This window comes from Phyllopteryx taeniolatus, chromosome 5 (assembly GCF_024500385.1).
Source record: "Phyllopteryx taeniolatus isolate TA_2022b chromosome 5, UOR_Ptae_1.2, whole genome shotgun sequence".
Classification (NCBI taxonomy): domain Eukaryota; kingdom Metazoa; phylum Chordata; class Actinopteri; order Syngnathiformes; family Syngnathidae; genus Phyllopteryx; species Phyllopteryx taeniolatus.
The window spans coordinates 12,537,549-12,562,245 of record NC_084506.1 but is presented as its reverse complement, the minus strand read 5'-3'; the positions used below and the strand labels follow the sequence as shown (position 1 = coordinate 12,562,245).

The window sequence follows — 24,697 nt, the reverse complement described above, 5'->3', positions numbered from 1 at the left end:
AATCACTACATACCACAACCCAGGCAACTGAATATTCCATAAAAAGTCAAACATTATAAAGATGAAACTGTTCAAAAGTCAATGTTCTTGTATGTTTTCAAAAGTTCAAGTGTTTTGCTCAGTTCATTATGAGTCTAACGTTTTCAAAATCTCAGACAAACTAAAAGGCTAAATGACTAAATGACCAGAGAGAACCAATCACTATTGTCGGCTTTAGAAGAAGGAAGTGATGAGAAAAAAAAATAAAATCTATTTCTCAAATGTAACTCAAGTTGCAATCAACTGTGATTTCATTATATATTTTCTACATTACAATTGGATAAATTTGGCAAATAAAATACATAATCCCGTTACATGTGATTTGGTACCACCCCACAACACTGTCAATGTTTGGCTGTCGGTGTAATGCGATAGGGACACATTACGGCCGTTGGGCAGTCAGTCAGCGTATATTCACACCGTCAACACAAGTCAGCCGCGGCCGCACTGTCACCGGACGCCGGAGCAGCTAACTGAATCAAAGCGTGCAATATGATGTTTCACCTTCACGAGGCACTGGACTCACAACAGACTCTGGAGTGCGGAAGAGGAATGGTGCTTAGTGTAAGTCCTCATGAGAATGGCCGGATTTAAGAGAGAATGCCCACATTTCAGGGTCAGAGTGCGTACCTGGCAGGAAGGTGCATAAATGGCAGATTTGAGTTGGCGCAAGACTGGGCGCAGCCAGAAAAGCGAAACGGCACACAGTTGTCTGGCGCCTTTTCTGACTGAAGCACAAGGGACAATATGGCCCAAACACAAACTTCAGCAAACTTGAGTAATTGAAACTTTCTCAAGCAAACTCTAAAATTTGGAAATAAGTTTCACAGAAATACTTATTTGAAACAGTCCACAACATATTAAAACTGAACAGCTGTGCACACCAATTTACTGCTGAAACTACTGAATTTCACTGTTTTAAATATTATACCTTCATAATTGTCCATCTGTTTTCGATACCGATTGTCCTCCATTTAGGAGTCAAGATTTGGCACCCCTGAGCTTAGCACTGTGGGGAAGATGTGCTCACCACTCCACCAACAATGTTGCCACCCTCTGTTTCAAATTTTTTTTACAGCACTCCAAATGAGTCAGTCACTCAATCAGCAATTACAAATAGCTTAACATATCATTAAGTAACATGAATTATTAACTCATCGGAATATTATTGGTCAAATTCCGGATTGATTTATGTATTCATTGTATTTTTTAATGTTTTTTTATTAACACATCTAACTCTTCTCACATGGTTTGTTTGTGTCAGATCATATGGTTCTTTTTTGCAGTAGTAAGAAGGATGCAGTCACCCACTCTCACAAATAAAGTGTGACCTCCTCCTGCGGGTCGTCACAGAATGAACAAGCGCCTGTCTACATAGTCATTCCTCTCTTTCACGAGAGACTTGAGATCATCACAGCGCAGTGGTATGTTGGAATCCCCCTTTGCGACTTTCTGCCGCCCTTCCCTCCTCTTCCTTTGCTCCACCGTAAGCTGCCTGCTCTATATGTGGCATCAGAGCCGCTCAAGGAATCCGTTCCAAATGTTTTCCATATTAGTTCAGCGCCTCCTCGCTTTCCAAATAGCAGCCAGCTATGGTGAGAGGAGGCCTCGGCAGGGAGGGGAATAGGAGGTGGGGGCGGGAGGCCGACGGGGAGCGGGCGGGCAAGCTCGTCCATTTTCAAACAGCGCCGAAAAGATCGGTGAGCGCTGAGAGGTACGGATTGTTAGCTAGCGACAGGAGACATGGGCCAGAAAGGTTCCTCAGAGCAGAGGGATGGCGACAAGAGGAGAGAAGATAGCCCGGCCCCAGACCACGACCACAAGTGCAGAGTGTGCCGCTTCCCTCTGCTTGTGGCCCTCTCGCAGCTGCTCCTGGGGGTAGCCGTCACAGTGGTGGCCTTCCTCATGCTGGCCATCAGCCCTTCCCTCCTGGCCAGAGAGACGCCACACTGGGCTGGGATCATCGTAAGCGCCGTCTTTGTGCTCACCTTCTCCATTCCTTGCATGGGCGCGTTTCCTTTCTCGTTACGAGTGCATGTAAGGCGCAGTATCTCTATTTTCACCACACCGCAAGTCAGCAACGGCCCTATATCACTCAATTGACAAAACACGCTATTATTATTATCACGCTATAATAGATCTAGTTTAAGTAGTTTGTATTCGACTGACAAGGTACAATATCCAATTAAACACCAAAACACTCATTGACTTCCTTCAAGGGACTGCCCCAGAGTGCATAGAGAGTTAAACTGCAAAAGGAGGACTCGAGGAAACTGAACTTGGTTTCTTGGTTTTTGTATATGTTTCACATTTACTCCAAAAAGGCTTTCTCAGTTGTAAATGTGCCCCTTGTGGGTGGTCACATGGGTGTTGTTGTTGTTGCTGCTAGGTGTGGGTGGTAAATACAGTAGATGACTACCGTTACACCTATTTCAAACCAATCGGACCACACTGTCCAGAATTTGGATATGGTTCCCCCCAAAGGAATGTCCTTTCTTTTTGAGGTGCAAATGAACTGCTCACTCTGGACACACAGAGGCTGCCCTCCTATGTTGTGCCATGTGTTTGTGTAGAGGTGGCTTGTTCTCTCCAACGTAGAGGTCACTGTCCTGCTCACAACACTGCACTGCATAAACAACATTACTTGAGCTAGCATCGAGGGATTTTGTCCTTTCAGTAAACCAACTTGTTGGGAGAAAACCCTTCTGATGTTCATTGACAAAGCAGCCACATAAGAGAAAACCACATTCCGCCTCCTGCTTTTATTCTCAGGATAGTAACCCTTCTTCTCCTGGCAGACTTGAAAAGGGCCAAAGAGTTTAACCAACTTTCTTTATTGAGAGGATAAGCGTGCATATAATTATACATGTGATCGAAGAAGAGACACACAGTCACTTGAATCAAAATGAATGTTGGCATAATCAGTTGAAGCCGAACTGTCACACATAGTGTATACACCAAGAGTGTGGCACTATGCAATAATATCTAATACAAGAGGTGTATCAATAATCCTGACTTTAATAATGTTCAGTTTCGATTGACACCGTCACAGAGGTTTATTATTGCTGTTGTACAGGGCGGATGAAAAATAACTTCCCAATTTAAAATCCTTTTATGCTATGAATACATTGCAATTGAATGTTTGAATGAGTGGCCTGCGTGGAGCCGCAGCGTAAAACCCAGCGGCTTCTTTCTTTGAGGTTAGTAAAAGAAGAAGTGTATTGTACCAAACCAATGCCATAGAAAGAACTTGAATGGTCAACATGGAAGCTTTTGCCCGCGACCTCACAAGGGTACCTGTTAAAATCACTGGCGACTCCAGAAACTGGTGGAGACAGCTGGAAGTGAGAAGGAATTTTTATAAAAGCATACAACTCAAATATTTCCTTTCATTGAGCTTTTCTGTAATTAAAGCACATTGAATTTATTTTTAACAATATATATTTGCGTGTGACTTTTCACCAATCACGCACCATGTGGGGTGGGTTGCCTTTTGAGGTCAATCTATCGACCTTCCCTCAGATGTATCACGTGTAATGTGTTGGGTTAGGGAGACACTACATTGATCCTGTGGGGAATTCTTAAAATGTATGACTGCAAAGGAAGATGCTTGACAACTAAATGCAATGCGGTCGCACCAGTTCCACCAAGAATTATTTTCATTTGGGTTGACGTGACATTGATTTACAGGTAAGTAAAGTGGCACCCCTGTCCACCCTGATCCTTGTGTTTACAGAATGGACATATTGTTTTGTTTATTAGTTTTTTTGCAGTGAAAAATTCAATAAGCGCAAAAGGTACACGTGTTCCCAAAAAGAATCAAATTACATGTCAGAAAGTCTTAGGGCCTGATTTACGAAGATCCAAAATAGCGAGTGCTAAATTGTGTATTCACTCGACTTGATTGCGCAGCTGTTGGTGGACGTTTTGTTCGTGAGATCCCAAATAGCGCGTGCTAAATTGCACATTCACTTACTCTTAGCAGATTATGTGTGCTGTTGGCAACAAGTGGAAATGTGGTGAGACCACTGCTTAGTAAATCAGCTTCAATATCTGTTAGCCTGAGCAATCGAGTTTTTGCATACGCAAACCTTGACTAAATCAGGCTCTAAGTCTGAAGGGGAAAAAAACCAAAAACAAACATCAATCCATTTTCTACTGCTTGTCCTATTCGGGGGTCGCAGTTGGGCTGGAGTCTTTCCCACCTGACTTTGGCCAGAAGTAAGAGGACACTCTGGATTGTTCACCAGCCAATCACCGGGCACTTGTAAACAAGCCGTCCACACTGACACCCAGACCTGCAGGCATGGCGCAGCAACTGATCCTGCGCTGGCTCCACTGCAGTACCAGTGCTTACGCTTTACTTACGTAATTTGCAGTGGTGCATAAACAACATTCTGACATCATCCTGACAACTGTTTCTTACCTAATTAGGTTTCAGAATAGGGACACAATATTGAAACGCTCTCAAGTGCCTATACGACAGCGACATGATTTGGTGCAGCTTCTCCAATGGATGTCATTAGATTATGCAGGTGTGCCTAATGAAGTGTCTGGTGAGGGCCATGTTTGTCAAGTCAGTCAGAAAACATGAAGTTAAACAAAACAGCCCTTGTTGGTGTTTCGGTCCTATCTTAAGTGCCCAGCCAACATGTAATGTGCTGTCGAAAACATCTCTGGTCATCAGCATCCCGAGTTAGCTCCTCATGAGACGAACCCAAGTGAAAAACACTGAGGTCATCAAAAACTTTCCAGAGACTCTTGTTGAGTGCTGAGAAACCTAGGAATAACCGTAAAATAAGATGCTGCACGTTAGTCACAAGACTCCAACTGCAGTGCGGAAAGAGTGTGAAAGAAAGACTGTGTCTGTGGAAGTTAGAGAGAGTCATGTCCTCAATTAATATGCAATAAATTACTGGCAGTTGTCAACATGGGAGCAAAACAATGTGTTGTGCTTCAGTACCCAACGAAAACACATCAACAAGATTATCAACTTTAATAGCGATTAAAATGCATTAAGTTAATGTGCCTGTATTATTTTGCAGCTGTGTCTGGTTTCCATTGTGGGATTCATCCTGTACTGTGCCACCTATCACCCAGATGAGCGCTCGACTGCGCAGTTCATTGTCAAGGTGGGTCTGTAACACGAGTAAACAGGATGTGTCTGTGTTGACGGTCCCCATCGTGCAGAAATCAATGAGGTCCTCTAATTCGTTCACAACCCTGTCAATGGCATACAGAAGACGATGCCGAGCTCTGCGTGCATTTCAGTGTTGTTTTCTGCCATGGACAAAACCTCATGGTGTAGTTCTATTCACTAGATGCAATTCAAAGCAGATAAAATCAGTCGTAAGTCCTCGTTTCATCATTCGTCTCTTGTTTGTGCACTTTCAAAGAGGGCGTTTAATGAAGGTTGCGTTCATTGAGTTCTAAGCATTTGTGAAGAAGAAGAAGAAGGCCACATAAATCCATCGTGTGTGTGTGTTTTGTGTGCGTGCATGCGTGCGTGCAGTTTAGGTTTACAAACTCTTGGCATGATTTATTAAACGTATGACTCTTAACGTTTCAATTCAGAAAGTCTTTCTTAAATGTCTTGCTCGATTCTTTTTTAAATGGTGCTAAAACATTGCATGTGAGTGCTTAAATATGCATGCGGGGAAAGAAGGCAACCACAAGAATACACTTCTTTCTGTTGCCAAATGCAAAGTCAAACAGGATTGGCCAATGCAACGGTTGTTGACGCATTCGCTGTGACGGCGCCCCCGTCTATCCAACCATGCTTCAGATTTCACGGCTGTTCCAAAATTAGCATGAAAGCCATTTTGGAATCAACCGGCGCTCATCGTCTTGCCTAATTCCATAAGGAGGGTGTAAGTAAGAGCAAACACGTCAGCGAATGAGCGCTGTAGTTATATAAGTGATGGATTAAGATTTAAGTGTCATTGCGCTTGTGAAATTGCATAAACATCATAAAGCCATTGTCACATTTGTATTTTTAGATCCTGGCGGTCGCTCAAAATACACACACGCGCGCGCACACACATATGCAGCAGGCAGGGCCGCAGGCAGAGCTCCTATTCTGAGGGTCAGGCCTTGTCCTGTAGAATTGTGGGTAATCTCTTAGAACTGAATATGCAGCGCATGCTGAGCCAGGGTGCCTGTTTATGGGTTTGCGTTGTCTGCGTTAATCACGAGACAAAGAAAAGTAAAAACAGAGCGAAAACACACCTTTACACAACTAATTACAAGTCTATACATTATGGCATGACGCAAGACGGACAGTCATTTTTGGGGTGTAAATTGTAATTTTATCATACAACGTATGTGTAGATGTCCTTTGAGGTCACAGTGAGGCTGATCTTTGCCCCCTAAATTCGAATCATTCCCCTTTTAGCTCAATAAAAATCCCTCGACACAGTCTTTAGAATGGGGAATATATGATTTGGGCCCAACACACAGCCTGCAAACAGCAACAAACTTGAGGCTACGAATTGCCATTTCCACGCAGAAGTCATGTGAGTGAAAAATAATCACGTACTTGCAGTATACCTAAGCAGACACATTACATACCTTCGTGGTCACATATGTAAGATGAAGTATACAATTAACACGTTTGTCCATTTTTTCGTGTCAGTCGCCCCGAAAATATGATGGATGTCGGATACGGTCATCTTAGTATGGTCGCTCTTAAAGACATCGGGAAGGGAAAAATCACTCCTAACACCCCTCACCACAGGATATTCACTTCGGATAATCTTTTAGAAACATCTGAGAATCCAACCTTTGCTGACTTAGGTTGGAAGCGAAAAAACTAAATGCTCAGATTGGGCCCGATTATCGGTATGTGTGTACCCCGTTTGAATTCAGTAAGGGGACTGTTGTTATTCTATTCACTATTCACAAAAAGTTAGGGATACTGGGTTTTGGGGGGAAATTTCATAATAACCCAAAAAGTCACAGTGTCATCAGCAGGTTGCAAGAGAGACTGGAAGAGTTACAGAAAGGCATAGAGGTGGACATCCTTTGAAATATGGGTCAAACACCTGTTCTGAATTATGCCATTCAGCTCCTGTTACAGAACAGCAAGTTGTGCAAAAAGTACAACAACAACAAAAAAACAATGAATATTTGAACTTACATTCAAAAGTCAAATGACGTTCACCTTTAAAGGTTCATCCTGAAATTTTAGCCGAAAGTCTAACATCCCTTACTTGGTCCGACAAGTATAGTGCTAAATAATGAGCAGAGCCACGCACCATTGGCATTAATACGTATCTTAGCATTGACGCGACGACAATATTGATCATGCATGATGTAACACTTCTCCTCGTGCCCACAGCTCCTGTACTTTGCCTTGTGTGCAATTGGCCTGGTCATATCCGTGTTGGTAGTGGCCTTCGCCGGATACCACCACGCGCAGACCAGCAGCTTCAGCTGTCTCCCTGCCGCTGAGGCCTGCGTGTGCACGTTGGACCCCCGCGACCCCATAGCTCGCACTTTCACCTACGAGGGCGTCCGCGACTGTCAGGAGATCACCGAGACACTCTCACTCTACTATTTGCTCCAGATTGTGCTCAACCTAGCCCAGGCCTTCTTCTGTGCGGTGGGCACCTTCATCATGTGGAAGCACCGCTACCAAGTCTTCTTCTCTGGCCTTCAAATCGGATCCTTCCGGCGGTGGAACAAGGTTTGACTTCATGGATTACAGGGGACAGGCCAACTTTGACTATTTATCATGATGTCATAGCCATCTTGTGTGGTAATTGTATGATCAATAAAATGCATTTTTGTACCACTTTTGTACATTGCAGCTGTTGAAGAGGGCTAATTGTTAGCTAATGTTTGTTTTCTAGCTCAGAAAAAAAATCAGGGGGTCAGACAGTAAAAGTTAGTTGTTGTGTCATGTATATGTGATAATATTATAGCCGAGGTGCTACTGAATAACTGAATAACCCATTAACATTATTAGCCTACTTCTTTTAGGACAAAAAGAGGAGTTCACATATTTGTAGACAAAGTATTCACTTTCAAAACTTTATTTCTGTTAATGTTTTACACGTTGTGCAATGCATTTCAAATAAAAGTCCCCCAAAACTAGTCCACGGTCCATTTTTTTGCACTCAATATGGGGGGCGGGGGGCTGGTTTAGTCCATACAAAAATGCATACTATAAATGTGAATGTAGGGTTGCTGCGATATCAAAATGAGTTTGGTAGCTCCAAAATCAGAAGGGTCCTAATATGTTTATTTTATGATTTCATTCCATTCCTCTTTTGCTGCGTCACAACATTTAAATATCATTTCTCAGATTTGACAATTTAGTAACAGACTTTTATTCTTTTCTTTCAAAAACGTGGAAAGGAAATTGCATTAAAATGTACAAAAGGGTGAAATTCTCTTGCCCGGCCAGGAGCTCAGCACCCTGAAACCTCTGATCCTAGAATCATCCCTGTAGAGAGTCAAGGGATCTCTATTAAACCAGTACAAACTACAACCACAATAATAAACATTGTTAAATTAATACCTTTTTTATTGTTAACCAAATTCAATCAAAGGTATTATTTTGATACTTACTGAACTCTTGCATTGGTTCTCATTAGACTGGTTGGTGTGCCAATGATGTCATGGAAAATATAAGAGATGAGCAACACTGAATGCACTTAGTGTGGGTCGGCTGCAGAAGTCAAACTAGTACTGTGGCCACACAGAGAGACAGGATGATGCGGGGGGGGGGGGTATTTGACAGGCAGCAGGACTGTAGCAAGCAAATCATCATCATACTGAAACACCGAAAGGCAAGAAAGTCCCCTCCCCAACTCAATCATTGGGGATTTTATGTATTTTTCATGTTGAGGAGATGAGTGATCTGGCCATTGTCTAAGTCTTGTTATCTGTGCAAACCAAAATCTTTTAGAAACTTAGTGCAGAGAGCCTCGTGGTTCTCTTGGACATCAGCGTTGCTCTCAAAGTCTGAAACCAAATGGATGACTGACGCGTAACGTCAGGAAGAGACAACGTCATCTGTGTTCAAAGTCACATATTTGTAACTTCTCACAGCAAATGAACTGCGATGTTTCCTCAAGGATTGTTCTGTCATGGGAATGCATCATCATTTAGCACACCTTTCCCCAGCGCTGACTGAGCTCGAGAAGCAATACGAGCTTTGGAAATCAGCCTCATGACTGACAGTCCAGGTAGGAAGGTGTACGCTTCGTACGCTAAACCACAAGACCAATAAGAAGTGTTTACATTTCTATGGAATAATGAAAAACGCATCATGGTTCAGGATTAAAGGCCAAGCACCTTTGCGCTTGTGCTGTTTTCTAGCTCTGACGCATCATGTGACTACAAAAGGCTCAGACACAGCAAGTCACATGCCTGTCATCACGGGGGCATGCTTATTTATAAACAAGACACTGAGGAGGAACCTTGTGCCATCTTTAACAATCAAATGTGTTGTCACTTGATCTTTTCAGAGAAAAACACTGCAGAATGTTATGACCTGTGATACAATTGTCATACGTTTAACAGAGAACAAACTTCCGTTATCACATTTTACACAATGCGTTATTTTAAACTCTAAGAAGGCGCCATGAGGAAAATAGTGGTTGCCACATCTGGCTCACAGTTCAGATGTGCAGGGTTCAAATCTCGGTCTTCCCGTGTCAGTTGTTCTCGATGTGCTTGTACTCGGTGGGAAATTTACAATAAGATTTACCGTAATGGTATCAGCTACGACGTGCCTAATACGTTTTATTTTGCATATATAGTCCAAACCAGATGTTTAAATGCCCATTGCCCCCCCCTCCGCCTGCACTGTTTGACATGAAATCATACTAAGACTTTCCTGAAAAGACTGTTTTTGAAAATTATTCTGTCATTATTCTGGCATTTTGCAAATAAAGTATATGTAAACATTTGGTTTCAACTGTAATTACAATTATTCTAATAAACCGTTAATCCGTCAATAATTTTTCCTATTAATCAATCTGATTTTAAAAATGTTTTTAATTTCCATTCCTTTATTCAAAAACAAGACATAATTCAATTGACAGTGCAGAAAATGAACCAATGTAAGTTGATTATGATTCAGTTACTGGTTTCGTCCATGACATGTCAGCAAATGTCTTATTGTGATGAACCCCAAAGACAAATCAGTCTGTTTTCATGGAGGACTCCCAAACTCTGGGAATATTTACTGTTGAGAGGCTGACATTCCAAATTTTTATTTGAATTAATTGATTAATTGTTGCACCTCTAACCTCAATGAAGGATGATTGTTGGAGCCATACAGATTGACGGCAAACGGGATTAAATTTGTGCAAAATACAGTAGAGTCTAAAGTGGTCAAAATCTACTCTGGGATGTCGCCAACCTCCAATTTGTTATCAGTATTAAAAAACTGTTGGGTTAAACATTTGTCATCTTTGCTTCTCTAGATTTTGTCCTTGTAAACCAGCTTTTGTCAGAGTGTGATAGTGGGTTTGAAATACATTGGTATGTTATGTTTGGAGAAAATCCTTCTGGATTTCTCTGACAAAGCGGCCACCACCACGTTCTGCCTCCTGTTTGTGCCTTCAGGCTCAGTTGTAGTGGCTGTTCTTCTCGGCGGATTTTACAAAGGCCCAGTTTGCATATTCACGGTTAGTAAGAGCCTTCCCGATGTGAATCTGCTCCTTCTTTCTTCCGTTGTCAGTGGAGGGGATCTTCTCTGTCCCTCATTTTCAAAAACAGCAATGTGCCCTTTTCCAGAGTGAAACGGATATCCACAGAGTTGATGTGTTTAGTAAACAAATATGCTTTGTTGGTTTTAATCTTAGTCAATGTGTTGTCAACATACACTATATTACCAAAAGTATTCTCTCACCTGCCTTGACTCACATATGAATTTAAGTGACATCCCGTGTCTAATCCATATGACATTGATCCACCCTTTGCATTTTTGTGAGGTCACACACTGATGTTGGCTCTCAGTCTCCGCTCTAATTCATCCCAAAGGTCTTCAATTGGGTTGAGGTCAAGACACACCAGACTCTGTCATACATATCTTTATGGACCTTGCTTTGTGCATTGGTGCACAGCCATGTTGGAACAGGAAGGGGCCAGTTCCAAACTGTTCCCATAAAGTATTTACGTAATGCTCACGAAGCTAGCTGCGAATGCCAATGAAAACAAGCATACGCGATGTCAAGTCACGCGATTCCCACAATGCAATGTGGATTTTTTTTGTTGTTGCAATAATTAACGTCCTTATTGTTACGTTGTCGTTTCTGTGTATGTTAACAGTGGTTCTTGGAATGTATACCTTGTTTAACTGTCACATTTATTGCTGATTTATGTTTTTTTTTAAAAAAAAACAATTATTACTTTCGGTAATGTGAATGAACTCTTGGTCAATTCCTGTACAAGAGTGTGCCCATCAAGATATTAAATGTCTAAAGATGATAAGAACTAACTACAGAAATCGTAGTGTGGTACATTTTGACCTAATAAGTAATTAGTAAGATCCACAGCATTATGTTGTAATTTTTCATTTTTTCATCTAGTATAAACTATAAGTGACACACATAGCTGTAGAAAGAGAAACTACGAATTTTGGTTTCTCAGTGCTTTGGTCAAAGTAGCAAGTCTTTTCAAGTCCAAGTGAAGTCACGAGTCATTGCTGTTCAAGTCCAAGTCGAGTTGCAAGTCTTGTAACATATTGCCAAGTTGAGTCTAAAGTCATCAAATTCATGACTCGAGTCTCACTCGAGTCCAAGTCATGTAACTCAATTTGAAACCTCTGCCAGGCGCGGCGTGCTTTACACCACCGCATCAGACGCATTGCATCGCACTTGGTGATGTATGGCTTGGATGCAGCTGCTCGGCCATGTAGACACAGCCCATGACGCTCTCTACGCACTGTTCTTGAGCTAATCTGAAGGCCACATGAAGTTTGGAGGTCTGTAGCGATTGACTTGGCAGGAAATTGGCAACATCGTCGCACTCCGCTGACCCTGCTCCATCAGTTTACTTGGCCTACCATTTCGTGGCTGAGTTGGTGTTGTTCCCAAACGCTTCCACGTTCTTAGAATACAGCTGACAGTCGACTGTGGAATATTTAAGAGGAAGGAAATTTCACAACTTTGACATAGTCTTCGCCTATCCACTCCTCATCCTCCCTTTGTGACTCTTTTGTAACAAGTGTAGCTTATTCGGTACTATGGAGGTGATCAGTGACTGACAATGCGTACGTTCCATACCATTTGGCAGGTCTGCATCAGCTAGAACCATGCAATCAACTCCAGCTGACATTGACGCTTGGTCTGACAGGCTGCTATTATTTCATTATTTAATTCATCAAGTTGGCTAACAACAATTTTTGACCAGAAGTATGTTGTATTTCCTTTATAGTTTAGAGCGTTTGTGTCTTGGTTCTGAACGTCTCTTGCTAGGCGCTTAGTAACTTTGTGCTGGGTTTTCCACAAAACGCACTAAAGGTTCCCACTAGGACAGTGTGGTACGAGAACCGCTAGTGGTATGCCTCAAATATTTTTTGAGATGGTATTTGGTGTAAAGTTCGAGAACCACTGCACGAGAACATTGCACTTGAGCGACACGCATTAGCTCCGCCTTTAGCCACAACACAAGTGAATGCAGGTATGCAGGACGGTCGTTTCACTAACCACACCGGGCAACAACAAAAACACCCCATTGTTGACCACCCCCAGGGGACACACCCACCGAGAAAATAGGAAGGCTCCACACCAAAAATTTAGAACTGAGGAAGCCGTTTGGTTAAAAGGTGAAACGTCTTCGACAAACAAGGACAGTCCAGTTGCCTTCATTCAACCTTTGCAGATGACCATGACCTGGATGACTGAGAATCTACACAAACATATTCCAATGTGAGTGAAGTACCCAAATGCTGGAGTTAAGATACGGTAATGTCTGAATGAAGAAGTACTCCTGTTCTGTGAATCAGACATGCATACACCAAAGGCATGAAAAATATGATTTAAAAAAATAAATAAAATAAAAATGCATTGTACGGGGGATCGGGGGGGGGGGGGGGGGGTATCCCCAAGTGTGTGGGGATGGTGGATATGTGAAAATGGATGTGTGAAATGGATCTAGCTGCCAGTGTTCAAGGAGTACGCATTTCACCAAAAGGCGACTGATTTGCATGTATGGTAAAAAGAAAAGTTGTTTTCTGGTTACAAACAAGAAATGAATTCACAAACAATTCTTTGTAACATTAATTACATTTTTATATACACTTTATTTAAATAGACAAAGTTTAAGAAAGTAGAAGAAAACACACACAAACATATAGTATATTACTTATCTGACATCCCAATAAAAATGTTCATATTGTCTCCAGTCACGTTATGCCAAAGTACAATTTAGACGTAGAATATTTTCAAGTAACAAGCTATACATTTTATCACATTCAATTATTACTCTGTGAAAATGTGAATAAATCAAAAAGAAAAAAAATATTGCAGTGAATGCATCATAGTCAAAGGTATTACCCCTAAATTGGCCAAGTTTCTCCCTTTCGTAAGAAAAAATGTGCATTTTAAACGATTCAAAATCCAGTTTTAAAACATGATGAGTAAGGCAGCAAAAATTACAACTCCAAAATGTAAAAAAAAAAAAATAATAATAATAATACTCCAGTTATTAAAATGTCCTTACCAGAAATCTAAAATGAATAAGGAAACCTTCCAGGTCACAGTTAAGTATGGATCTGGGTACCAGCAGTACACTTTCTGACAACATCAAGAAAATGAGCCATTTGGGCTGAGACAGCAAAGAACTAACCTTACTATAACAATTCCCTTCACCGTCTATCGGGCACACTAACACCACACTGGCAGATGTGTGCCAAGTCAGCTCCATCTTTCACAGAGTCGAACCACTCTGCATGCAAGGGTGCAGACAACCTGTATAGTTTGCTTCAAACGGCAGATTGGTGAGCATGTGGTCCCAAAAGGGAGTGCTGTGTCATACAAAAGGCACTTAGTGACTAATCATCTGTCAGCCAAGTAACTACAGGTGCGTATCTATGCTTTCATATTGTCTTTTCTCACGAGTCCATCCACTGCGTCCTGTGAGAGTTACGGGACCCTCAGTGGTTTGAGATGTGATGATTAGTCTGCGGAGGTCCCAGCAATCCTTGCCTTTGCTTGTGCTTCCTCTGCTCAGTCATCTGTCAAAGACACGCAAGCAAGTGGTTGTATTTTAGTTCACATGCACAGTAGACATGAAACACATGACACACTGTTCCACACAACAGTTTCCATGCAAAACACTTTCATCGCAAAATATTATACAACTACATTCCAAAAATGTTAGGGTACTTGAAAACACTCAATTGTATGAATATGATTTTTTTCCCTTGCATATGTGCCCTGTGTTTGGCTGGTGACCAGTTAATGTGTACCCTGCTTCCCGTTTAAAGTCAACCGGGATAGGCTACAGATCACACGCAAACCTAATGAAGACACGCGCTAAAGAAACTGAATAGATGGCCGGCTAGTACTGTACGGAAGACAATTTATTTATAGTAATTTGAAGTTAAATTGCAGAGTACTACCTTACCTTGGTCTAAGCTGGTTGTTTTCTCTCTCTCACTCTCTCAGATTTTGAGGCTGAATAAAGCAGTTTTGTTTGTATTATATTTGGTAAGAAGGCCAGACTAAAACCATGAATATATGTGAATGACTCGGTCGAACATGGGCCAAGATGGTGAAAAAAAAACAAAACAAAAACCTTTAGCAAAGTTTTGTTGCCGCTGGATTTGAACCCATGATAACAGGGATCAGCTGGAAGACAGCCATGACTGCATGCGGAGGTTGTTGTTTTGTTTTGTTTATTTGAAGCATGAACCTCCTGCAGTGAGCATTACATAGACACATCTGTCAGAAGAGGAACAAGGACAGGCCTGTGACCGAGATCACATGCCGGGGAAGCAGGTGATGGGAACGATCAGTCACACTTGCATCAGCGTAGTCATCCGCACGGCCAGAGGCCAACTTTTAACCTGTTGTACTGAATTGAAAAGCAATCGTAGGTCAGAGAGCTAAAGAGAAGTTGGGGTGATATTTGGGACATTCGGTTGATACAGTATTTAGACTAACCAATGTCAGCATTAAGTGGGAGTGACATCGCAACCAACTATGTCTAATGATTGCCATGGAGACTGACTAATGTCTGCAATAAATGGGAGCGACATGCCGTCAATGGTGCTGTGTGTCATGACTAGCATAGGATACAAGAGAAAGCCTTCACTGTCATTGTATCGGCAGATAAAATGAAATTGTAGACTGACCAAGGCCTGCATTAGGTGGGAGTGACACCCCAACTATTAATTGGTGCTGCTCTGAATTGATTGACATGTAGACCAGCCAAATAATGTATAAAGACAGTGCAGCCAAGGCAAGGCCTAATGTGAAACGTATATCACAGTGTCGCCGAAGAACACATGCTGACTGATTGAACACATTAAAACGGCATTCAGGTACTTGTTTTTAAATCAATCAATGAATCAAACATATTTTGTAAGCGCTTTTCATACAAAATAAAATGCAAAACAAAGCACTTTACATGAATTAGAACATTAAAAAAAACAAGTCAATCCCGACCGTTGCTTGTCCACAAGGACACAGACATGCACAAGCACACACATGTAGCCAAAAGATGGAATGACCTAATAACCTATGGCTGAGTACAGAGCATCCAGGTGAGGAACCACTATTTTGGGGAAAAATAATGCAAAATGTACATTTTATTGTCTGTACACAAATAAGTTGGGTGTTTGGGATGCCTGCATTTTGAGTCACGAATCTCACTCTTGGCCCATGAAAGTACTTAGTAGCGGTTCACCTTAGTCAATTCACACTGTGTCATTCCTCGTTATTTACCTCACCTTTCTTTATGTAGAATATAGATTTTCCTCCCAACGTGGTGCCCCTTGCAATAATAAAGATCGCATACTAGGTAATATCAACACTTAGTTTCACTATGTGACTCGTGGTCGCGGGAGGTACTTTCATGATCTTACAACAAATTAAGTCCATTTATTGAATAATCAAATAATCATTGAATACAATGATTTGCAAATAATGTTCGACCTATATTTAATTGTACAAAGACAAGATATTTAATGTTCAAACTGATAAACTTTTCTTTAAACAACATTCAATAAACGTTTGGGAACTGAGGACACTAATTGTTGAAGCTTCCATCCATCCATCCATTTTCTGAGCCGCTTCTCCTCACTAGGGTCGCGGGCGTGCTGGAGCCTATCCCAGCTGTCATCGGGCAGGAGGCGGGGTACACCCTGAACTGGTTGCCAGCCAATCGCAGGGCACATAGAAACAAACAACCATTCGCACTCACAGTCATGCCTACGGGCAATTTAGAGTCTCCAATTAACGCATGTTTTTGGGATGTGGGAGGAAACCGGAGTGCCCGGAGAAAACCCACGCAGGCACGGGGAGAACATGCAAACTCCACACAGGCGGGGCCGGGGATTGAACCCGGGTCCTCAGAACTGTGAGGCTGACGCTCTAACCAGTCGGCCACCGTGCCGCCTTGTTGAAGCTTTGTAGGTGTCATTCTTTCCCATTCTTGCTTGCTTGACAGTCCGGGGTCTCCGTTGTCGTATTTTACGCTTCATAATGCACCACACATTTTCAATGGGAGACAGGTCTGGACTGCAGGCAGGCAAGTCTAGTACCCGCACTCTTTAACTACAAAGCCACAATGTTGTAACACGTGCAGAATGTGGTTTGGCATTGTCTTGCTGAAATTAGCAGGAGCGTCCATGAAAAAGACATTGCTTGGATGGCAGCATGTTTCTCCAAAACCTGTATGTACCTTTCAGCATTAATGGTGCCTTCACAGATGCGTAAGGTACCCATGCCATTGGCACTAACACAGCCCCATACCATCACAGATGCTGGCTTTTGAACTTTGCGTCCATAACAGTCCGGATGGTTCTTTTCCTCTTTGGCCCGGAGGACACGAGGTCCACAATTTCCAAAAACAATTTGAAATGTGGACTCGTCGGACCACAGAACACTTTTCCACTTTGCATCAGTCCATCTTAGATGAGCTTGGGCCCAGGGAAGCCGGCGGCGTTTCTGGGTGTTGTTGATAAATGGCTTTTGCTTTGCATAGTAGAGTTTCAAGTTGCACTTACGGATGTAGCCGAACTGTATTTACTGACATTGGTTTTCTGAAGTGTTCCTGAGCCCATGTGGTGATATACTTTACACATTGATGTTGGTTTTTGATGCAGTGCCACCTGAGGAATCGAAGGTCATGGGCATTCAATGTTGGTTTTCGGCCTTGCCGCTTACATGCAGTGATTTCTCCAGATTCTCTGAACCTTTTGATGATATTATGTACCCTAGATGATGAAATCCCTAAATTCCTTGCAATTGTACGTTGAGGAACATTGTCCTTAAACTGTTCGACTATTTTCTCACGCACTTGTTCACAAAGAGGTGAACCTCGCCCCATTTTTGCTTGTGAATGACTGAGCCATTCAGGGAAGCTCCTTTTATACCCAATCATGGCACCCACCTGTTCCCAATTAGCCTGTTCACCTGTGGGATGTTCCAAACAGGTCTTTGATGAGCATTCCTCAACTTTCTCAGTCTTTTTTGCTACCTGTCACAGCTTTTTTGGAACATGTGTTAGCCATAAAATTCGTAGTTAATGATTATTTGCTAAAAACAATCAAGTTTATCACTTTGAACATTAAATATCCTGTCTATTCAATTAAATATAGGTTGAACATGATTTGCAAATCATTGTATTCTGTTTTTATTTATGTTTAACACAACGACCCAACTTCATTGGAATTGGGGTTGTAGTTTATTTCTCAGTAAAGCGATGGCCGTGGTGGTGGTGTGTGAGGGGTTATACGTGTTTGGTCATTGCGTGAGACATGGAAAAGTGGTCTGATTTCAGCAAGACAAAAAAATAATAATAATGCACATAGTGATACAATAGTTTTTGATCCTTGGTGTATTTTTACAAAAGCATTTCACAGATATGTTATTAAGCCATTGGGAACTGTTAAATAGTGAAAAAAAACATGCATAATACATCTCCATTAAGGTCCCTTTAAAGAGAAAAAGTTGGAAAAGAGAATCTATGCTCACAGAGAAGTGAGGCCACTAAGGATGCGCCATTTCCTCTAACCTCTTGTCCTGCTAATGTTTTAAAGGTCAAAAGAGCCTTAAGCTAATATGGTGGTGCAATCTTTTGTGTCATAATAATAGTCAGACGAGAAGAGGATGAAAATGCCTCCTTACCTGCTCCTTGAGCTCAGACAGCTGGGCAGAGAGCAGAGCTACCAGGGTGACAGTGCTCTCCAGTTTCTCCTGCAGAGATCGCATCTCATTCTGCTCGTTATCCCCCTCGTTGCTCACCAGAGACATGGCTCTCATTCGGGGGAACCACTCCAAGTTCTTTTCCTGAGAGATGAGGGAGAGATGGGGTGTGAGAGAAACTGTGAGAAGGATGAAGTGAATAACGGTCGAAATAGAGCTGAGTCAGAATGTCAAGGAGACGGCTGTGGTGGCAATTCTGGCAAAGTCATCCCCAAGCGTGATTTAGGGAGTGTTACAGCGCTTCGGCTGGACAGCAGGGGAAGAGTAAAACATGGAGGTGTTAATAACTGTCATCAACTTTTGATCTAAATCCTTCTCCAGGAAAGGAAACGATTCTTTGCTTTGGACTTTAGCGTGACAACATTTCTGTCTCAGGGCTATGGTCAAGCGTGGTCAAACATTAATTGGCTCACAACTGGCATTTCGATTCTCACCCAGTGCACAGATAGTTTGCTGATGTGGATATGAGTCACTAATGTCTATCAAGAATCAAACTTGGACTGTTGTGTTATTATTGTTTATGAGTGTGTAATCTTACATGCCATAGAGACATTTATGGATGCGGCAATGGAGATATGTTCAGAAATTATGTGACTGCTGAGAGACACTGTCACCAATCATTTTTGAGCGTTTTCCTGTTGTTCGGATACAAAGAAAACAAACAAAAAACTAAAAATAAATTTGGATATATTGTAATTTCTTGTGTATAATGCACATTCCCCCCCAACCCCCCCAAAAAATTTCAAAAGTCAATAGTGCGCATTATACATAGGTATAGGGGAAAATGAAAAAAAACTTTCACATTTTATAAATACTGCCATCTCGAGGTTATGAAAAAGTTGTGCACTTTCACTCCAATATGCCACAGCCACCTAGAGGTTATGAGGTGTACACTTTCATTCTTATATGCCATCGCCACCTCGAGGTTATGAGGTGTAGCCTACACTTTCAATATATGTATGAATATGACAGGAGTACGTATGACTGCATATGTGTAAAGTTGTGCTCATAAGTTTGCATGCCCTGGCAGAATTTGTGAAATATTGTATTTTATTTTTTTTATTTGAATGATGACTGAACAAAAACCATCATTAATTTCTTTATGGTTATGTTTTGTTAATGATAATGCTTTTCTGAAATCCTTGACAGTTTAATTTGAATCCCATTAAAATAAAATTAAATTCATCCTGGGTAATCAAACATATGAGCACAACTGTGTGTTTTCTCATTTACTAAATAAAAGTAGGGCTGTGAATTTCAAAATAAGAGGAAGTAAATAAAAACAAAGTATTGCGTGTTCAAATAAAGTGCTTAACCACAGAATAATTCTTTGAAAAAAACTAACAAAATACAGATCATATGGGGAGATCATGCAGTGTAAAAATGCATTATACATGCGTAGAAGGGTCTTCCAGAATTTTGCGGTCAACTTTGGGGGTGCGTATTATACATGGGTGCCCATTATACACAAGAAATTACGGAACACGTTTTTTGTATTGGGGAGGCAATAATGAGGACAAGCGGCATAGAACAACGGATTGCGTTTTTCATTGGACAGCAAATAAATACTTATGCCTTAGTTGTATGGCGATGCCATGACATTATAGCACTTTTTTTGTCTATATGATATGATCTTGTCTTCTAGTAGTCCAATATTTCGGAATCATGTTTGGGTGGGGAAAAGTATAACTGTAGCTGACTTAACCACACATTTTGAGCTCACAAAAGCATAAGTGCGAATTAGGGTTGGGAAAAGTATGGCCCGTGGGCCACATCTAGCCTGCTCTTTGAAACTGTCCCTCTGAGCATTTAAATTAGAAAAGTCCATCATTACAAGAGTCCTGTAATATTTGTTCCCTTAATTTATCTTTCTTTTTCAAATGGTTTAATTAAAACTTATCTATTCATTATTTAGTTATTTTTATACATTTATATGATTATAAAAACAGTTAATTGATTATTGTAAATAAAATAAAAAATAGGTCAAATAAACATGAAAATCCTGTATTTGATTGAACAGTTGGTTAATTATAGATAATTAAACCAACTTTAAATATTTAAAATGAAAAAAACAACAACAATTGAACGGATGATTATGACCTGGTTTTAAAAATCAAATGTGGCCCTTCAGAATCAGAATCATCTTTATTTGACAAGTATGTACAAAAAACACACAAGGAATTTATCTCCGGTAGTTGGAGCCGTCTCTAGTACGACAACAGACAGTCAATTGACAGAGAACACTTGGAGACATAAAGACATTGCCAAAAAAACAGTCACTGAGCAATAAAAGGGTTGCTAGTTATCTGGTAATGCCGGTACATTTTTTTTTCAACTGTGCAAAAAGATGCAGAGTGCTCTAGCACTTAGAGCAGTTTGAAAGACTAATATTGAGCACAAAGCACAAAGATTTGCCCACCCTTGCTTGTCTTGTCTGACTCTTATTTATTTATTTTTAAACAACGTAAAAAGTTTTAAACAAACCACTGGCATTATGTAATGACTTGGACCTGTAATGCAAAGTGTGTCTGCATGTGTACATGTGTGGGTGTGCATCTGCAGTAGTAGGTGAGAGAAATTGCTTCATGCAGACAAACTGTCGTCAGCTGATCTTGTGTAACATTTCTTGGCCACTTCTGATAAGAATGACTTAAATGGTGCCGTGAGTGGGATCTGACTGTCACCGCCACATCGTTTTCTGTAGGATGAGTGAGGTCTTCTTCCACCCACTCTTACATGATATATTTCAAAAAATTATCAGTGTGAGACGCTGAGGACGGACTGGGACACACTAAGTGCCATAGTCTCCTTTTCGCGCCGAAGTCTTTTTTTTAAATGCTTGGACGTTCACTTTTCATTTACGCGCATTCTCGCAGCCAGACTTCAGACACACCCACTATGCGGAGGCTGGGAATGAACGCTGAAACACCAAAGAGGTGCAATTCACTCAAGCTGACACTGGCTTCAAAGTATGGAATGTGGATTTTGCTTGACCTGCTACAGCCTCTGAAGTGCGTAAGACGAAAAATGACTTAAACCCACTGCACACCGAGCGATCCGCCCGTACACGACTGGACTTTCGCGCAGTGTGTGGGGTTCGGCAACTAGCTTTCATGAGTGGGGCAGGGTTGCTCCGCCCAGAGCGCGTAGCTGGCATGAAAGTGTGCATATGACAAATTGCAGTAGATAGGAGAATGTGCGCAGCCAGAAAAGTGCATAGCTGCGAGCTCTGTTCGATCATTACACCCAGCATTACCATGTGGACCTCTTTGTTTAAGCAGCACTAATATCTGTTGTGGCACTGTCATCAATGTCCTTTATTCAAGTTTATGTCATACTTCAAAATTCTGCAGTAAGTTTTATCATATTTATTTTATGTAAGGTGTTATATTTTGGAAGTTAAAAACAAAGAAAAGTTCTGATTTCCACAATAAGATGGAGTAAACATCTTAAGCCAGTATTTTCTTGCTCCAAACTCAATACCGCTATTGCCTTATTTTTGTTTAATATGCTGTGCATGGGAAGTTGTAGCAAACTCAAAGGATTTGGGGTTTTTGGCCAGATCTCTTGCTATAGTCAAAACTGGACCTACTTGGTTTTTAAATGGACATTGCACTGTTGGGATGAAAATTCTGCACAAAACTGGAAATTCTGAAGAAGTTTCCTCTCATTACTTTAAACATTAAGCAATTTTCTGTTCAAACACAGTGACTACTGTTGGTCCAATTACTAGAACCCCAATTTCAATGAAGTTGGGACGTTGTGTTAAACAAATAAAAACAGAATACAATGATTTGCAAATCATGTTCAACCTATATTTAATTGAATATACTACAAAGACAAGATATTTAATGTTCAAACTGATAAACTTTATTGTTTTTACCAAATAATCATTAACTTAGAATTTTATGACTGAAACACGTTCCAAAAAAGCTGGGACAGGTGGAAAAAAAGACTGAGAAAGTTGAGGAATGCTCATCAAACAGCTGTTTTTAACATCCCACAGGTGAACAGGCTAATTGGGATCAGGTGTGTGCCATGATTGGGTATAAAAGGAGCTTTCCTGAATTGCTTAGTCATTTACAAGCAAAGATGGGGCGAGGTTCACCTCTTTGTGAACAAGTGCGTGAGAAAATAGTCGAACAGTTTAAGGACAATGTTCCTCAACGTACAATTGCAAGGAATTTAGAGATTTCCTCATCTACGGTCCATATCATCATTAAAAGGTTCAGAGAATCTGGAGAAATCACTGCATGTAAGCGGCAAGGCCGAAAACCAACATTGAATGCCCGTGACCTTCGATCCCTCAGGCGGCACTGCATCAAAACCCGACAATGTGTAAAGGATATCACCACATGGGCTCAGGAACACTTCAGAAAACCAATGTCAGTAAATACAGTTCGGCGCTACATCCATAAGTGCAACTTGAAACTCTACTATGCAACGCAAAAGCCATTTATCAATAACACCCAGAAACGCCGCCGGCTTCTCTGGGCAGAGCTCATCTCAGATGGACTGATGCAAAGTGGAAAAGTGTTCTGTGGTCCGACGAGTCCACATTTCAAATTGTTTTTTGAAATTGTGGACGTTGTGTCCTCCGGGCCAAAGAGGAAAAGAACCATCCGGACTGTTATGGACGCAAAGTTCAAAAGCCAGCATCTGTGATGGTATGGGGCTGTGTTAGTGCCAATGGCATGGGTAACTTACACATCTGTGAAGGCACCATTAATGCCGAAAGGTACATACAGGTTTTGGAGAAACATGCTGCCATCCAAGCAATGTCTTTTTCATGGACGCTCCTGCTAATTTCAGCAAGACAATGCCAAACCACATTCTGCAAGTGTTACAACAGTGTGGCTTCGTAGTAAAAGAGTGCGGGTGCTAGACTGGCCTGCCTGCAGTCCAGACCTGTCTCCCATTGAAAATATGTGGCACATTATGAAGCGTAAAATCGGACAATGGAGACCCCGGACTGTTGAACAGCTGAAGCTGTACATCAATCAAGAATGGGAAAGAATTACAACTAGAAAGCTTCAACAATTAGTGTCCTCAGTTCCCAAACGTTTATTGAAAGTTGTTAAAAGAAAAGGTGATGTAACACAGTGGTAAACATGACCCTGTCCCAGCTTTTTTGGAACGTGTTGCAGCCATAAAAGTCCAAGTTAATGATTATTTGCTAAAAACAATAATGTTTATCAATTTGAACATTAAATATCTTGTCTTTGTAGTGTATGAAATTAAATATAGGTTGAACATGATTTGCAAATCATTGTATTCTGTTTTTATGTTTAACACAACGTCCCAACTTCATTGGAATTGGGGTTGTAGATACTGTACATGGCTGTAGGCATTCTGAAGATTCACATGAGCATCAAATGAGCATGAATTTACAGATTTCCATGTGCTTCTCGTGGTTACTGCAGTCACCATCGCATAAGTGTACACACTGTACTGTACGTGGAGAAATGCACGTTGCCAAGAAACGTTTGACCAGACTAAGAAGCCTCAGGTCAAAACAGCACCATTAGTAATATGGTCACCACTACAAGATTTCACAGGTGCCTAAACTGATGTTTATAATCGTTTTATGTAAAAAAAAATTACAATACAGTATAACACATTCTTTTAACAAATGAGGTTAAAAAGAAAGTGGAATGTTTCACACCTTTTGTGTGTATAGAAGTGAAAAAGTACTAAAAATAATCAATTAAAATAGTTCTAGATTTGAGTGTGAGAAAAGAGTGGAAAAAAGAACTGCTTGATAAGTAGAAAATTTAATGGATAAGCCAACAACGGTGACACCTCAAACTCACACTTGATCTGACCATCGTGTCATAAGCTCTCTGTTATCTTCTGTCCCATAGATATACTATTCTGTAATTTATTTGGAATATTTTACAAGCAAAGTTTGAACTCAGCCTTCACTTTATTTGACAACGCAGGCTGTTTTTACTATGCCACCACCTCGACTGTACTTTTTTCTACAGTCTACAACTTAATTTGTGTGTGTGCATGTGTCGTCGCACGTGTGTGTGTGATGTAGGGTAAATAAAAGGCTCATGACGTGACAGTGTTTTGTGTGTACGTGTGTGTGTGTGTGTGAGTCAAAGGGACAAGAGAGCACGTGCCAGGCAGGCTGAGCTATTAGCAAGCCACTTGAGATGGGTTATGTAACTAGGCTGATGCAGTTTCTGCTGGGCCTGTAGCTTCTGTCCCTTTACACACAAACACCAGCACACATACATACTGTACGTACATACATACAT

The 24,697-nt window shown here is 41.2% G+C and overlaps 2 protein-coding genes across 3 annotated transcripts in view; one reads left to right on the top strand and one right to left on the bottom strand.

Moving 5' to 3' along the window:
- Positions 1-1,688: 1,688 nt before the first annotated feature.
- Positions 1,689-8,136, top strand: sspn (sarcospan (Kras oncogene-associated gene)). The gene is made up of 3 exons (XM_061772774.1): positions 1,689-2,004; positions 5,085-5,171; positions 7,379-8,136. Exons 1-3 carry the CDS (start codon positions 1,783-1,785, stop codon positions 7,730-7,732), a joined length of 663 nt encoding a protein of 220 aa, XP_061628758.1. The 5' UTR covers positions 1,689-1,782; the 3' UTR covers positions 7,733-8,136.
- A 5,144-nt stretch (positions 8,137-13,280) lies between these two features.
- itpr2 (inositol 1,4,5-trisphosphate receptor, type 2) overlaps positions 13,281-24,697 on the bottom strand; it is a 100,823-nt gene continuing 89,406 nt past the window's right edge. For both annotated transcript variants that reach the window (XM_061772768.1, XM_061772769.1), the window contains exons 56-57: positions 18,354-18,515; positions 13,281-14,233 (exon numbers count right to left, since the gene is read on the bottom strand). In XM_061772768.1, the coding sequence (XP_061628752.1) occupies positions 14,153-14,233; positions 18,354-18,515 (243 nt within the window). In that variant the 3' untranslated portion in view covers positions 13,281-14,152. The remainder of the gene's footprint in view (positions 14,234-18,353; positions 18,516-24,697) is intronic.

What these genes read in the sequence shown, in the direction of transcription:
- sspn (XM_061772774.1), top strand. Translation starts at nt 1,783, where the DNA reads ATGGGCCAGAAAGGTTCCTCAGAGCAGAGGGATGGCGACAAGAGGAGA. An exon ending in CACACTGGGCTGGGATCATC is followed by an intron (nt 2,005 to 5,084) that starts GTAAGCGCCGTC and finishes ATTATTTTGCAG; the next exon opens with CTGTGTCTGGTTTCCATTGT. An exon ending in CTGCGCAGTTCATTGTCAAG is followed by an intron (nt 5,172 to 7,378) that starts GTGGGTCTGTAA and finishes TCGTGCCCACAG; the next exon opens with CTCCTGTACTTTGCCTTGTG.